The sequence below is a fragment of the Mesitornis unicolor genome, unplaced genomic scaffold (genome assembly GCF_000695765.1).
Source record: "Mesitornis unicolor isolate BGI_N332 unplaced genomic scaffold, ASM69576v1 scaffold7817, whole genome shotgun sequence".
NCBI lineage: Eukaryota > Metazoa > Chordata > Aves > Mesitornithiformes > Mesitornithidae > Mesitornis > Mesitornis unicolor.
The window spans coordinates 1-13,697 of NW_010195722.1; the positions used below are offsets into that span (position 1 = coordinate 1).

The window sequence follows — 13,697 nt, forward strand, 5'->3', positions numbered from 1 at the left end:
CCAACCGAGTGATTCTGTGTGATTCTGTGTGGTAACCAGCATGGAAAATTTTTAAAATTAAAACCAATTTAAACCAGTTTTAAAACCAATTTAAGAGGCTTACTTAAATGTAAATACTTGAGTATCTATAGTAGGGAAATTTCATCAAAGGCATCAAAGGCAAAGGGAGAAGAATGATAACACACACACAACTGTATGACCAAATACTCTCATTCCCTATGGGGGGATAAACAAATTCAATAAAACAGATAGTCCACTATAGTTGCAAAATTATACTTAATTTGAAGTGACTCTTCCAGATATTTGTTACTTTTTTAGGCCAAGATTCCCTTGGGTCTTGCTCTTTCTGATATGTATTCCTCTCCCTTGTAATATTTAATGAAATAACTTAAATTATTTACTGTTCCCCCCAGACTCTGGTAGTTCTCCCTAGCTCTACCTTCCTTTTACTCCAGGTCACTCTCTTAATTTTCATTCTTCACTCCAGCCTTCACATGAGCAGGTCTGCCCAGTACATCTGTGATAACTTCTTTGGTACAGAGGATGTCATTCAGTTTTCATTACAACAAAGTATATTCCAGTCCATCCCATTCTCTGCAAAAAGCTTTTCCAAGATTATATCCAATTTAGGTGTTAACAACAGCCATAGAAACATGGAAAGGGAGAAATCTGACCATTGGGTGGCTATTAGTCTGTGCATACATATAACTTACAAATATAGGGCCTTGCTCTTGGTTGATTTTCAGGCACTTGCAATACATGTATTTACCAAAATTAGTAAAAATATGTTCAAACAACTCTTTAAATTTTTCCTGTAATTTGGTGGAAAATTAGTGAACAAATATTTATATCACAGATTTTATTAAATGCATCTGCTTTCTCTGCTATTTTTCACAACTTCACCAGAAACTCAAGTATTTTTCAATCAGATCTTTAATGGATATAATTTTTCAATACAGATCTTTAATGGATATGAACAAAAATTTGCCATAATTATCAGTCTAAAATAAATTTTTTCACAAGAACAATATTTCTCATGGTGCCTTTAAATTTACTCTTAGCAGTATTCTTGGGAAGTCCATAAGATTTCTATGTTAAAATTCTACAGTGAGCTAGAAGAAATAAAGCAAAAATCATTACTACATTGTGCAAAAGGCAAATCTAGATTTCAATTAGCTCAATATATTACTCAGAATTATAGTAGTATTTGGAACTGTAGTAGGCAGAGTTCTGGAAGATTATTCATTTATGTATGAAAATTCAATTATTTGGTTCAAATTACAGCATTCAAAAATTATAAGAGCAGGTGACAGGCAATGTTCAAATGAAGGGTGTGTTTTGGAAATTTGGTTTTATATATCTCTTCCTTAGATCTCGAAGGATTCCGCGTACAATGCCTATTAAAAATGCATTAAAGAAACCAGTCAGAGTCAGGCAATTAATATCTTGAGGATTTGTGCAAAAGTTTCTTAGGTGTTCTATGTGTATTCTGCATGATATGGGAATATAGCTCTATCTCTAACAGTATAACGAAGAAGAAATCAACATATTCTCTTAAGTATTTTAGATTTCACTGTGCGCTTGAAATTGCTAATCGAAATGTTAGTACTGGAATCTGTAATGTCCTCAGCCATTATTTTATTGAGCCCTATGAAGCAGATGAACAGTAGCCTGACCATCTCAGAAAGTTCACCCTGTGGCTAAGAAATTTGAAGGACATTGGAGCAAGTGCAGACCCATCAATCAGTCTCATTCTGTAGAACCAGGGCACAGCAGCTGTTCAGACGATGGCAGCCTTGAGGTTATATATAGAAGTGGCTGTGGAAGTCACCACAACTTAAATGATGATTTCTCTCTCCCCTCAAGAAACCTCCACAGAACAGAGTTATTTGAGTTAGGAGTCACCCCCTTCGGGCAAGTAGCATGTGGGAATAGTATTCCTCTTGTAAGAAAATAATTCTTTTAAATCCCAATTCTGGCAATTTAACTTTAGTCTCTGCATTTGCATCAAACCACTCTACTTGTTTAAAGCAGTTAAGCCTTAAGCTCACAATGTGAAATTATAAACTGAGAGGATGAATACTTGTCCCTCATAAAATAGCAGTCAAAAATGTCTTTTTCCTTTTGATAGACTAGGAATTTTTTTAGTGAATAATGAGAACCAATTTAAGTCAGAATTTTCAGGGGAAAGAATTATGAAAAAAAACTTCAAGTGCTTTAATGAAAAAATTAATTAGGGTTTTTTTCATCTTAAAATCTGAGAACAATTTAAACCAATAAATGTTAGGCAAAATGACATAAAGAATAGCTTAATATAACCTAGATCAGATACTTTTATTTGTCTTCCTCCATTTTCAATTTCAACTTTCTGCTATACATTTTTCAGGTGTTCTGACTTACATGTATGAGAAGTCCCTTACTCTAGAAGTATTCACATTCATAAACTCATCATACTTTACAGAGAAAAGTAAAATAAATAGACATACTTCATATTATACAAATTAAAAAATAAACCTTGGGTTTGACTGAAGTGCAGATACAGTCCTGAGAGCTGCAGGGCTCACACCCAGTGCCCCTGGTTTAGAGCTAATGTTTTCTTCAGTGCAATGGGTCCACATGCTGAGACAGGCAGTAGAGCTGTCACTGCTCCCACATCCTGCTTTTTCCTGACCTTTTGATTTTATACAGGAATTTGGAAGGTGAACTGGTACTACATGGTATTTGGGATACTGTGCAAAGAAATAAGGATATTTCAGGGGATATTATGTCTTCTTACTGTGTAGAAGACATCAAAAGCTCAGTTTTATGTACACTGAGGCACAAGTTTTTCTAAGGGGTTTGGCTTACTTTAGGAAAAAAAAGAAAAAAAAAAAAGAGGCTTGTTTCTACATCTGTAAAGTACAAGTCCCTGGATCTGGTTTCATTATGTCATGGTGCTAATAATGAATAATACCAACAGCTTCTCTTCAGAAATTTTTATGGCTCTTGAGGCTGTCACTGAAAATGATGAATAAAAAGGGAAATTTCTTTCAGTCCTTTTCTGAAATGGGTGGTTAACAAATTAATATTTTTGTTGTTTTAAATAATCAATTGATTAACAAATCCTATACTTTTTTTCCATCTGGTGTTTAATGTTATATGCTTCCATTTGGCCAGAGAGTCTTTTTCATGTCTGCTGAAAACAATAATCTGAAATTACTTCATTCTCTAGGTGTAGTTTTCCAATTACTAACTTTGTCTTGAAAATTTATAATTTTATATGAATATAACCTACTGGGACTTTCCCTATATGATATGCAGCATTTTCTGATTATCAAACAACAAATGCTTGGTGAACATGTTTTTAGCATATTTGGCTACCCTTATTCAAACTGAGTAATTAAATTGAACAAAACAGCAGGATGCTGAAGATATAAAGAACTACTTCTCATGAACAAATTTCACCTATTGAAGTTCCTGTTGTCCTTTATTATGTCTGTTGGCATGATTTACAAAATCACATGGCTACATGTTTCAAGTTTCATAAGATCAAATGCTGATACAACACTGGAATTTCAACAGTACCCACAATGTCTACACCAGTGTGGTTTTAACTAGTTATTCTAACCACTAATAACTACTACATATACTTATTGGCCAAATTGTTTTGCTTAGTCTTGAACACTTAATTTCCCATTCTGACTCAAAGAGTTTTTTAAGTTAGTTTTTGCTGTCTTTTTAACAATAAAGTGATTTTTTTTTACTTCTGCTACTTTCAGAAATGTCATGTAAGCTCTGACAGCCAGCTCCCATTTCCCCTCTTCACCTAACATGTCTTTGTTTCTATTTTATTTCTATCTTCTTTCATTAATGCAGAACTGCAAACAGTGAGGAAAATCATATTATGACCAAAAAAGTACAGTCCTTATATCCTTATGCTCAGTGTCTCAGTTATCTCGGATCTTGATATAATTTAATGAGATGCTAATATTCACTTTTATTTAAAAACATTTTTTTTCATCTTTCAGAGCAGAAGTTTTAAGAAAGTGTGCAGCCATAAATACATTGTCTCTGACAAAGACTATATACTACTCCAAAATGACTTCCAGAAGTCTGAAGAATTCCCCTCGTCTTTTCTATAAAAGCATCCTAAATTAAGACAAGGCTGTCTGTAGGAATTAAGGTGACTCCATTTATACCTAAGCTAATTTATCATAAGGACTTACATTTGAACACCGTATTTGAACAGGGGAGGAATATGTGTCCTCCTCATACATCTGTATGGCAAGTTACTGCTCACACAATTTTGAGTAGAGAACTGAGGCACAGAAAGTCTAAGTGGTGAGTCTAAAATATGTAAGAATTGGAGAGCAAAAGAAAAATTAATTGAGGTTTCCTTACAGTGGGATAGATTCTGACTGCCTATGAGAGGGTAGTGGGAATACCCCTGCCAGGAGTTGGGCAAAAAAAGGTAATTCCATAAAACTCTTTTTATGCTTCTCTCATTTTGATTTCAAGACAAAGCTACCGTAGAGGTAGAGTTATATGGAATTATATGATCTGTACACAGAGGTTGGATTTCCTTAGCTTGGGGTTTTTTCAAATGCTTTGAAATGCATCTTTATTCTTATCCATTGTGTACCCACTAATACAAATAGGTATCATGCTGGCATTCAGCTAAGTAATTCTTTTGTCATCCACAGATGGACAGGGGATTACATGGCTAAGAAATGAAATAAAAGCTAAATCTCTATGCTTCATAAAGCTTTGCTTGTTTTCTCTTTCATTCAGGATTACCGAGTGAACATCTTTCTCCGTCAGAATTGGAATGATCCACGCCTTGCATACAGTGAATATCCAGATGATTCTTTAGATTTAGATCCATCTATGCTAGATTCAATTTGGAAACCTGATTTGTTCTTTGCTAATGAAAAAGGTGCCAACTTTCATGAAGTTACAACAGATAATAAGTTGTTGCGAATTTTCAAAAATGGAAATGTACTTTATTCCATCAGGTGAGCCTCTAATCAAATTATTTTTTTCAGATGAAATCTCAAAAGCGTACCTAAGAATGGCCCATAGATATCTTCAGTTGCTAGTCATGCAGAACTATCACTGAAATAGTTGTGAGTTTTGAATACAAAACTTTATCATCATTACTGTTCACTGATACTACTACAATAGAAAATGATTCCTCATTAGGCATGCACATAGTAAAAATTATAAGTATCTTTCCCATTTTCAAGTACAGATGCTAAGCCTACAGGAGCTATGACACTTGCACAGAGCAAATAGACCTGGAGTATTATAATCTGAGCTGGCCTATGTATATGTTTCACATGCTGTAGCCTCCAATGTCAGAACAATCCAATGTTATTTTTTTTTCACCTTTTTGGATATTGCAATTGCACTTCAACATAGAAACATAATCTGTTTGAGGAAGCATAAAATATAAAGAATAGTTCATTTACTACTGGAGATGGAGAGAAAAGTGGAAAGAAAAATTTTGAGAAGGTTTTCACGTACAAGCATTGACAAAATCTACTTATTCTACTTCTTTTCTCCCCAATTTCATTTCATTAATACATACATTAGTAGGCATTTTACCGTCATCTTCAAAAACCTAATCCAATGAGACACACATTGGAAATAAGGATACAAATGTCTCATTATACATTATATAGATTTGATTTACAGTGCATATACAGTGACTTGTGCAAAATGTTATACTTTTCAAAATAAATATACCTATTGTGCACTTAGTGTTTTGTTTTGCATGCTTTTATGATACTGCCTTAATGGATAATTAAACTTTTTGAAGACATATCAGTAAAACAGTTTGTATACAAAGAGAAAAAGAAAATGTCTGTGGCCTGTATGGATGCATCAGTGGCAAGGGAGTCTCCTTCCTCCCTCCTTCCAGTGCAAGTAGGCAGTATCATGTCAAGCTCTGAGTATTTCATATCCAAAAGGAGGTTAGTTTGCCAGTCTGGAAACATAGTCATTTTTCAGTGTCACAATATGTATTTTGTCACTAGAAACAGATGGAAATCAAGTAAAGAATTCCATCTCTAGACCAAAGTAGAAAGTAGAGCTAAATCAATTGTCTCCAGACTGAGTCACCCTGAGGTGCACTGGTAGTTGTTCTACTCTAATCAGGTAACTCCTCCTTACTCTACTCCCTTCAAATACATACAAAACAGAGAATAGACACCACTATGTAATGGAATCAAGTTTGGATTGCAACATCAAGCTCATGTTCACGTGAAATGGGCAAAAAAAAAAATCAAACATGAGAAATATTATAATATTAAATTATAAAAGCAAATATTGACTGTGATGAAAGCAAGTGCCAGAGAGCTCCTGTGTTTCTTACGCAGCTAGGAAGTTAATGTTGCCATGATTGAATTACAAACTATTACAAGTTCTGAAACATTTAAAATCGTATAACTGGCATCTATTCGAGCTGTTACGTGAACTTGAGTCAGTGCCTCTTTGAATTTACTTGCCATGTTATTAGCCTACTACTCAGATTTTGCATTTAGAACCATTTTTAATAACATGGGAATAGGGCCAGGGTCTGAGTTCCTTCCTTGGAACAAAACTGGTGAGGGGTCTGGAGGAAAAGTCTTATAAGATGTGGCTGAGGGAACTAGGATTGTTTAGTCCGGAGAAGAAGAAGATGAGGGGAGACCTTTTAGTGTTCTACAACTACCTGAAAGGAGGTTGGGACAAGAGGAAATGGCCTCAAGTTGCACCAGGGAAGGTTTAAACTGAACATTAGAAAAAACTTCTTTACTGAAAGAGCAGTTAAGCAATGGAACAGGCTGCCCAAGGAAATGGTGGGGTCCCCATCCCTGGAAGTGTTCAAAAAAAGTGTGGATATGGCAATCTGGGGCATGGTTTAGTGGGCATGGTGGTGTTGGGTTGACAGTGGGACTTAATGGTCTTAGAGGCTTTTTCCAGCCTTAATGATTCTACGATTCCCTGACTGTATTGTCCCCTTGCAGCTCTGTCATTGGCAGGCTAAGTAGAAGTTATAACAATGAAGAATAGAGATCTGGAAAGGGAAAAAGAAGGGTAAAAGAAATATACAGCCATGCCCTCTGCCCACTGCCCACTTCCGTTTAGCCCCAATGCCGAAAACAGGGTTTAAGAGAGAGGGATTAGAGCACTGCCATTCTAGAAAAGCTTTATGTGTAAGGAATTGAACTCAAGCCCCTCAGGTTTTTGGAGGACATTCTATCAGCTGAACTGATAAATTAATATGTAGAATTTTGACACAAGATATTTTCTAGCAAGAAGAAAAGTGCAGTCATGACCCTAAATAATGAATGGATACCTAAACATGGCCAGAGAGGGAAAATATATGCCTTTACCTCTAATATTCTTCTTTCTCATTCCTCTGAGAAGTATCACTCTAAAGATAAGTTATTGTATTGATATAAAATGTAAAAATACCTCTTGCCTATGGGTTGCAAAGTATTTCACAGGAAGTATCAAGACTAATGGGAAACACAGGTGCAGTTCAAAATTACACACGTATTTCAGTCTGCCATCAGTATCACAAAATGTTATCTTAAACCTTTGTGTTGACATTTAACGCACCTTAATAACACATAAATTACTTTGCCACCAAGATTTGCAGCTGACATCTGTTATGAAATTCTTGCAAATCTGGATAAATTTTATGTCAAGGATTTGAAATACTGTAACAGTATAGCAATTCTACTGTAGCACGAAAAAAAAATCATGCTATTGCATTCCTTTAGATTTCCCATAAATTAGGCAACCCTACTAAAAAATGTGTTTTTCTGAAAGTCTGTAAAAATAGTTTTCCGCATTGTCATACTAGACTGTGCAAGTTAAGTGGGTTCAGCTAATATATGTCCCTTTTGAGGGCTTTCTAAAGAAAAAATGTATTTTCTTCTATTTCTAAGGACTTCCAGTGTTTTATACATTCTTCCTGTGCAGTTCTGTGTCTTTTTTGTGGTATATTTTTAATCTTTTTTGTGTGTTCTTTCAGATTGACTTTAATACTGTCCTGTCCGATGGATCTCAAAAATTTTCCAATGGATGTGCAAACATGTATAATGCAGCTGGAAAGCTGTAAGTTTGAGTAATATCCTATAAATACTTTTGTAGGGATTACAACAGCTATGCAGGAGGTAGAAAGACCCCTTGCAGTGGTACAAGAACAAATTTTCGAAAAAGAATCCCCTATTTTACCAAAAGAATTGGTGAAATAGACATGATTTTCAAAGGAAGAGATTCTTTCCTCCTTACTTTTACTGAAAATCAACAGTTTTATGTAAATCTAAAGTAAATACTAAATTCAAGGACTCAGTGCTAGTTTACCTTTATGCAAAATTTATGCATATAGGAATTCACCATTAAGTCTTCCCTGTGTTCACGCATACAGGGAGCCAGTAATATTGGAGACCATAAAGGAAACATGAGATTAACTTAAGAGAGTGATTTAAGTGACTATTCTGAAATCAGTAATTATTTGGTGTCCTTAAAAGCTGCAAACAAGATGGCGTATACTGAGTCCATGCTCTTCAGATTCCTGATCTAGCTCTTCAACATGCCTACATGTTGTATTTTTATATATATATATATAAAATGTAATTTTTACCTAATAATCCTTGAATAGATTAGAGAAACGGTTCACTGCATAGGAGAACTGTAGAAGACTGCACAGCACGTATACTTATATATGTATATGCCCATGTGACTACATAGGGTGTGTCATTTACACAGCTTTTGCGTCCTCAACTGGGGTAGTGCCTTGAATCAGTGGAACACCCCCCAGAAAATCTTGGGAGGAGCTGTAGGACCCTTGTGTTATGAGGAGGAAGAAGTCCATACAAGTTGTAGTACCACAGATAGCTTGACATTGAAAACACTCAGCAAAACACAGAAAGAAAAAAGAGACCTGATAGCTTTCTAGCACAGAGAAGGTCTGACAGTTGGACCAAAGCTGACATTACACTAGAATTTCAATGGAAAAAGCAAAATTAGAACTTCATGTGTTTTAAATTATCTCTTAATAAAGTCCATTTGCATTATACACAAATGTCCTAAGGAAAGCAGAGGAGAAGGTAAAACCAGCTTAGACAAAGATAGGCTTTGCAGAATTATCTTTCAGTTAACAGCAATACTTTTTATGTGAAATAAAATTAGCATTTGTTAACTCAACACTATAGTTGTGTCGCTTGATATCTCACTTCCAATATAATAGAGGACAGAAAGCATACAGCAACACACACACACACAGACAGACAAAAAGACAAAACCAAAGGTTCTATCTGATGCTATGATCTGAGCTAACACAAGATGTTTAAGGAGGAGGGCACAGATATGTATTACATTCTCATTTTCGCTGTGATACGAAGTATTTGAGAATTGCCTTTTCCACTTAAAATGAGAGGACTTTGGAAGAGATTCCTAACAGAAAAATCCTCTTAATGAAGTGAAGAGCAAATATAAAACAAAGTAAAACATTCTTTGGAAGATTCCAGCAATCTGAAGTTTATGAAAATTAATGACAAGGGAAAACCAGATAAATCATAAGTACCAATCTTAATGTTAGATCTAGATTTGCAGTTTTGGGATCAATAAGTAAAAGAGCTCAGAAAATAATTTTCTGCATATAGAATGAAAATACTGGATGATTTGAAATATAGATCAGAAAACATACAGAATTTGATTAAAGTATTTATTGGTTTTATTCTTCATTTACTGGAATAAAGTAGCATCTAAGAGAAGGGGGAGGTAATTATCTATCAGTCAGTATGTCAGAATTGTTTGTTGTATGGGTAATGGCATGCTTTTACAAAAAACTGCGGGGTGAGTATGGGAGCCAGATCTATCTTTCATTACCATGGACAGATGGCAATATTTATAAAGCTGACTTCCAATATGAGGGCAATGGCTGAATGTGACAGCAGCAATTTCCTTGACTAAAATTGAGAGATAGTTACTTGCTGCAAATGTCAAGGAATTTAGAGCAATATTATATATTCAGCATTCAAGCAGAACTCCACAGTCAACCCAAGAGAGTACTACTGCTAATAACTTATGTTACCTTTATAATTAATGTGACTAGATAAAAGGTTAATATAAGGCCGTTGTGTCAGAGTACATACAGATGACATATATATTCACAATATACAGTTATGCTTCCAACAGAAAGTATCATAGTATTTGACTGAAAAAGGAAAAGGTATAATTAAAAAACCTAAATGTGTTTGAAGTCACGAAATTTTTGTTTTAACAACTTCATAAAGCTCAGCTGTATTTTTCCTCTCTTTCAGCCCTTGTGAGAACAGATCATACAGTAACTGAGCATTGTTGAACAAATAGGCATCTGGTTTGCTCTATAGAAACCTTGCAGGAGCTCTCAATTCCCTCAAACTGCACCATAGAGAAGCAATGCTTATTAGTTGAGTAGCACTGTAGATGTTCTAACTGTATTTTCCAGCAGAACATTTTGCACTAAAGTCTTGGTTTTAATCATTCATTTCAGTGGGAGTAAATTCCCTGCTACACATTCACATAGTAGAGAGAAGCAATGTTCACAAAAAGCTGAACAAAATACAGATGAGTGCTTCAAAATCTTCTCATTACAGAGAAAGATCAAATTTTATTTCATAAGGAAGTCACAAGTAATAAAGCTTTCCCCACATCACCTTGTCTAATTCTAATTTACCTGTAACTCCAGACATTGAAAAATAGAAACTATGGACAAAGTAGCTGGCCCAAGGCAGAAAATTTTGCAGTATGTGGGAGCTCTGGCTATACCTACACATCTGATAGCAGAATAACCAGTTAGGTTTGCAAGAACAAGACAGCAGTTACCTGAAACCAAGAGACAGATTCTCTTGGGACAGAATCTCTGGGACAGATTCAAAGAAGACAGGCACAGTGATGCAATTTCCAAGTTTCTAGACCTTCAAGAGTAGGAAGTTACCTGCCCAAACCTAGTTTCTCAATAAAGGAAGTACAAGGAAGGGAAACAGACACTTTGGAGGAGTTACAAAAAATACCTACATGCTGGACAGAAGAGTAACTAGGTAAAAAAAACAACCAACATTTTATGTGAGTCTCAACTCTGAATAGTTTCCAAAACTTAAAAAAGTGAGCAGAAACATTCAAATTCCAGAGTCTTTGCCTAAAAACAGGCATCCAGTTCTATTTACAATTATAGAGGAGAAAAAGGAGGATGGGTGCATTTAGCTTTCTTTCCAGGCTTCACATCAAAGCTCCTCAGGTAAGAACTGATAACCCTGAGAACCTAAATCCATCCAAGCATCTCTGACTTAAAGGCCAAAGTGTCATACTCTCCTGTGGCTGTATGGCTTACATTTTTTTGTGTACAGTAAGACAAATTAAACGGGGGGATCAAAGCACTGACCGTGGTGGTTAATGTGCTGTCTGAGGAAGTGGAAGGCATGGGGTTTCAAAACTGAGAACATAGTCCTCATGACCTAAGTAGATGATCTGATCATCAGGCTGTTATAAAAACCAAAGGAGTTGCAGGAGCAAAACAGCAGCAGCTATGCTTCCAGATGTTTCCTTTCAAAATTATCATCAGGCTGTTTTTTCTGCTGAGTGCCAAGTTGGGTAGGACATGATACGATTATGAGTTTACAAGGCCCATTTATCTCACAGTTTCTGTAAATTGTACCTGATCTCACAAGCCTTGCACCTTCATGTGTCACTAAGCAAATTAGTCTGTTTCTAATAAATCACTCATCTTACCACCAGGTTGAAAAGAAAGGCTGACATACTTATAAAGGACAGATTGTAGGTTTTACCTGTGCTATAAAATAATAATTTTCTTTAGTACTAGATACTTTCCTTCAATATTTATACTGCTGCGCCAGCATAGAAAGCTCTATGAGGAAAATTCATACATAGCTTCCCAAATAATATTTTTATTTCTAGTCATCTCACAGTGTTTTTTCCAAGGTCAGTCTAAGCAGCTGGATTTGCCCCTGGTTAAAGCACTTAACAAATATTTTTCAGACACTTCATGATATAAGTGGAAATGTCTTCTATTTTTAAAGGATTTATTTTACCAAATTATTTCTCAGCAACTAGAATGAGCTGCTGTTTTATCTTAGAGAGGAAGCAAATGAAAATGCACATATGAAATAATCCCGTCTACATTTCTGTGCCTTACACCAGGGTAGCCTATAGGCATGTGAGATAATTTTATTCTGCTTGAATAAGATACAAAGAAATGTCAGCTAGATACATATTTATTTCTGTGGCCTGTCTCCCAGGAAAGAAGTGTTTTTCTTTAATGTGATAGAGATTGTTGTCTCTCTTTTTTTAGGTCTCACTTTTATCTCATAGCATTCCCTTACATATTAAAATTATAATTTTATGTGACATTAAATATTCCTGAATTCTCAAAGAATACTGAAAAGACTTAACTCAGTTACAAAAGAAGACATATACTATGAAAAGCAGCATCTGTAAGAAAGCAAGCATCTGCTCACCTCATAATTTTATTTTGATGCTTATTGTCTCTCAAGAAATTAAACAATGGCCTCTTTTCCCCCTTTTGATTTATGGAGGCTTTTTAGCCTAAGCAATCATCCACCTGTCTTTCGGATTTTTAGAGAAAATTCACTCCATACTACATGATGGTGTTGCCCAAATAATACTATTTCTTTCCTCACAGTCTCTACATTGGAGTTGTGCAAATGGAAAGATCCATTAGGAGGCTACAGCAGTACAGGCCGCTGCACTACAGAATCACAGAATCTTAGGAGTTGGAAGGGACTTCAATAGATCATCCAGTCCAACCCCCCTGCCAGAGCAGGATCACCTAGACTAGATCGCACAGGAACACGTCCAGGCGGGTTTTGAATGTCTCCAGAGAAGGAGACTCCACAACCTCTCTGGGCAGCCTGGTCCAGTGCTCTGTCACCCTCACAGTGAAAAGGTTTTTTCTTATGTTCACATGGAACCTCCTATGCTCCAGTTTGTACCCATTACCCCTTGTCCCCCCTTGTTGGACATCAGAGAGAAGAGCCTGGCTCCTTCCTTCTGACACTCACCCTTTACATATTTATAAACATGAATGAAGTCGCCCCTCAGACTCCTCCAAGCTGAAGAGACCCAACTCCCTCAGCCACTCCTCATAAGGGAGATGCTCCACTCCCTCAATCATCTTTGTGGCTCTTCGCTGGACTCTCTCCAGCAGTTCCCTGTCCTTGAACTGAGGGGCCCAGAACTGGACACACTATTGCGGTCTCACCAGGGCAGAGTAGAGGGGGAGAAGAACCCCTCTAGACCTACTAACCACACCCCTTCTGATACACCGTTACAGAAAACACTGTGCACGTTGTTCCTTTCTCTCAACAGCACAGACACCTTAAGAAAGGTAATAGAACTGGAGTTTATTTCTTATCTGCCAGGGAACCTCAAGTGTCTACCTGAATGACAGTAATCATGGACACACTAGGTCAATGTCAGCCTGTGCCTGAATGTGTGGAAACCATACTTCTCTCTATTTCAGTAGCGTAAAAGTTGCCAACAACTCATCCTATGGTTTCTACTCTGCAGATGGGTGACTCAGCCCACACTGCCTGTCTGAAGTGAGACCTGACACACAGCTACAAAGAGCTACATATTTGTAGTCTTCAGCTCCTGACTAACACAGGATGAAAGGGCAGTAATAACTGTACAACTGCTGCTGA

General features: G+C 36.2%; 1 protein-coding gene across 1 annotated transcript in view; it reads left to right on the forward strand.

The window, feature by feature from the left end:
• Window positions 1–4,770: 4,770 nt before the first annotated feature.
• LOC104543577 (glycine receptor subunit alpha-3) overlaps window positions 4,771–13,697 on the forward strand; it is a gene marked incomplete at its 5' end in the record, with an annotated part of 40,933 nt that continues 32,006 nt past the window's right edge. The window contains 2 exons of the mRNA XM_010188219.1: window positions 4,771–4,994; window positions 8,006–8,088. Coding sequence (XP_010186521.1) covers window positions 4,771–4,994; window positions 8,006–8,088 — 307 coding nt within the window. The remainder of the gene's footprint in view (window positions 4,995–8,005; window positions 8,089–13,697) is intronic.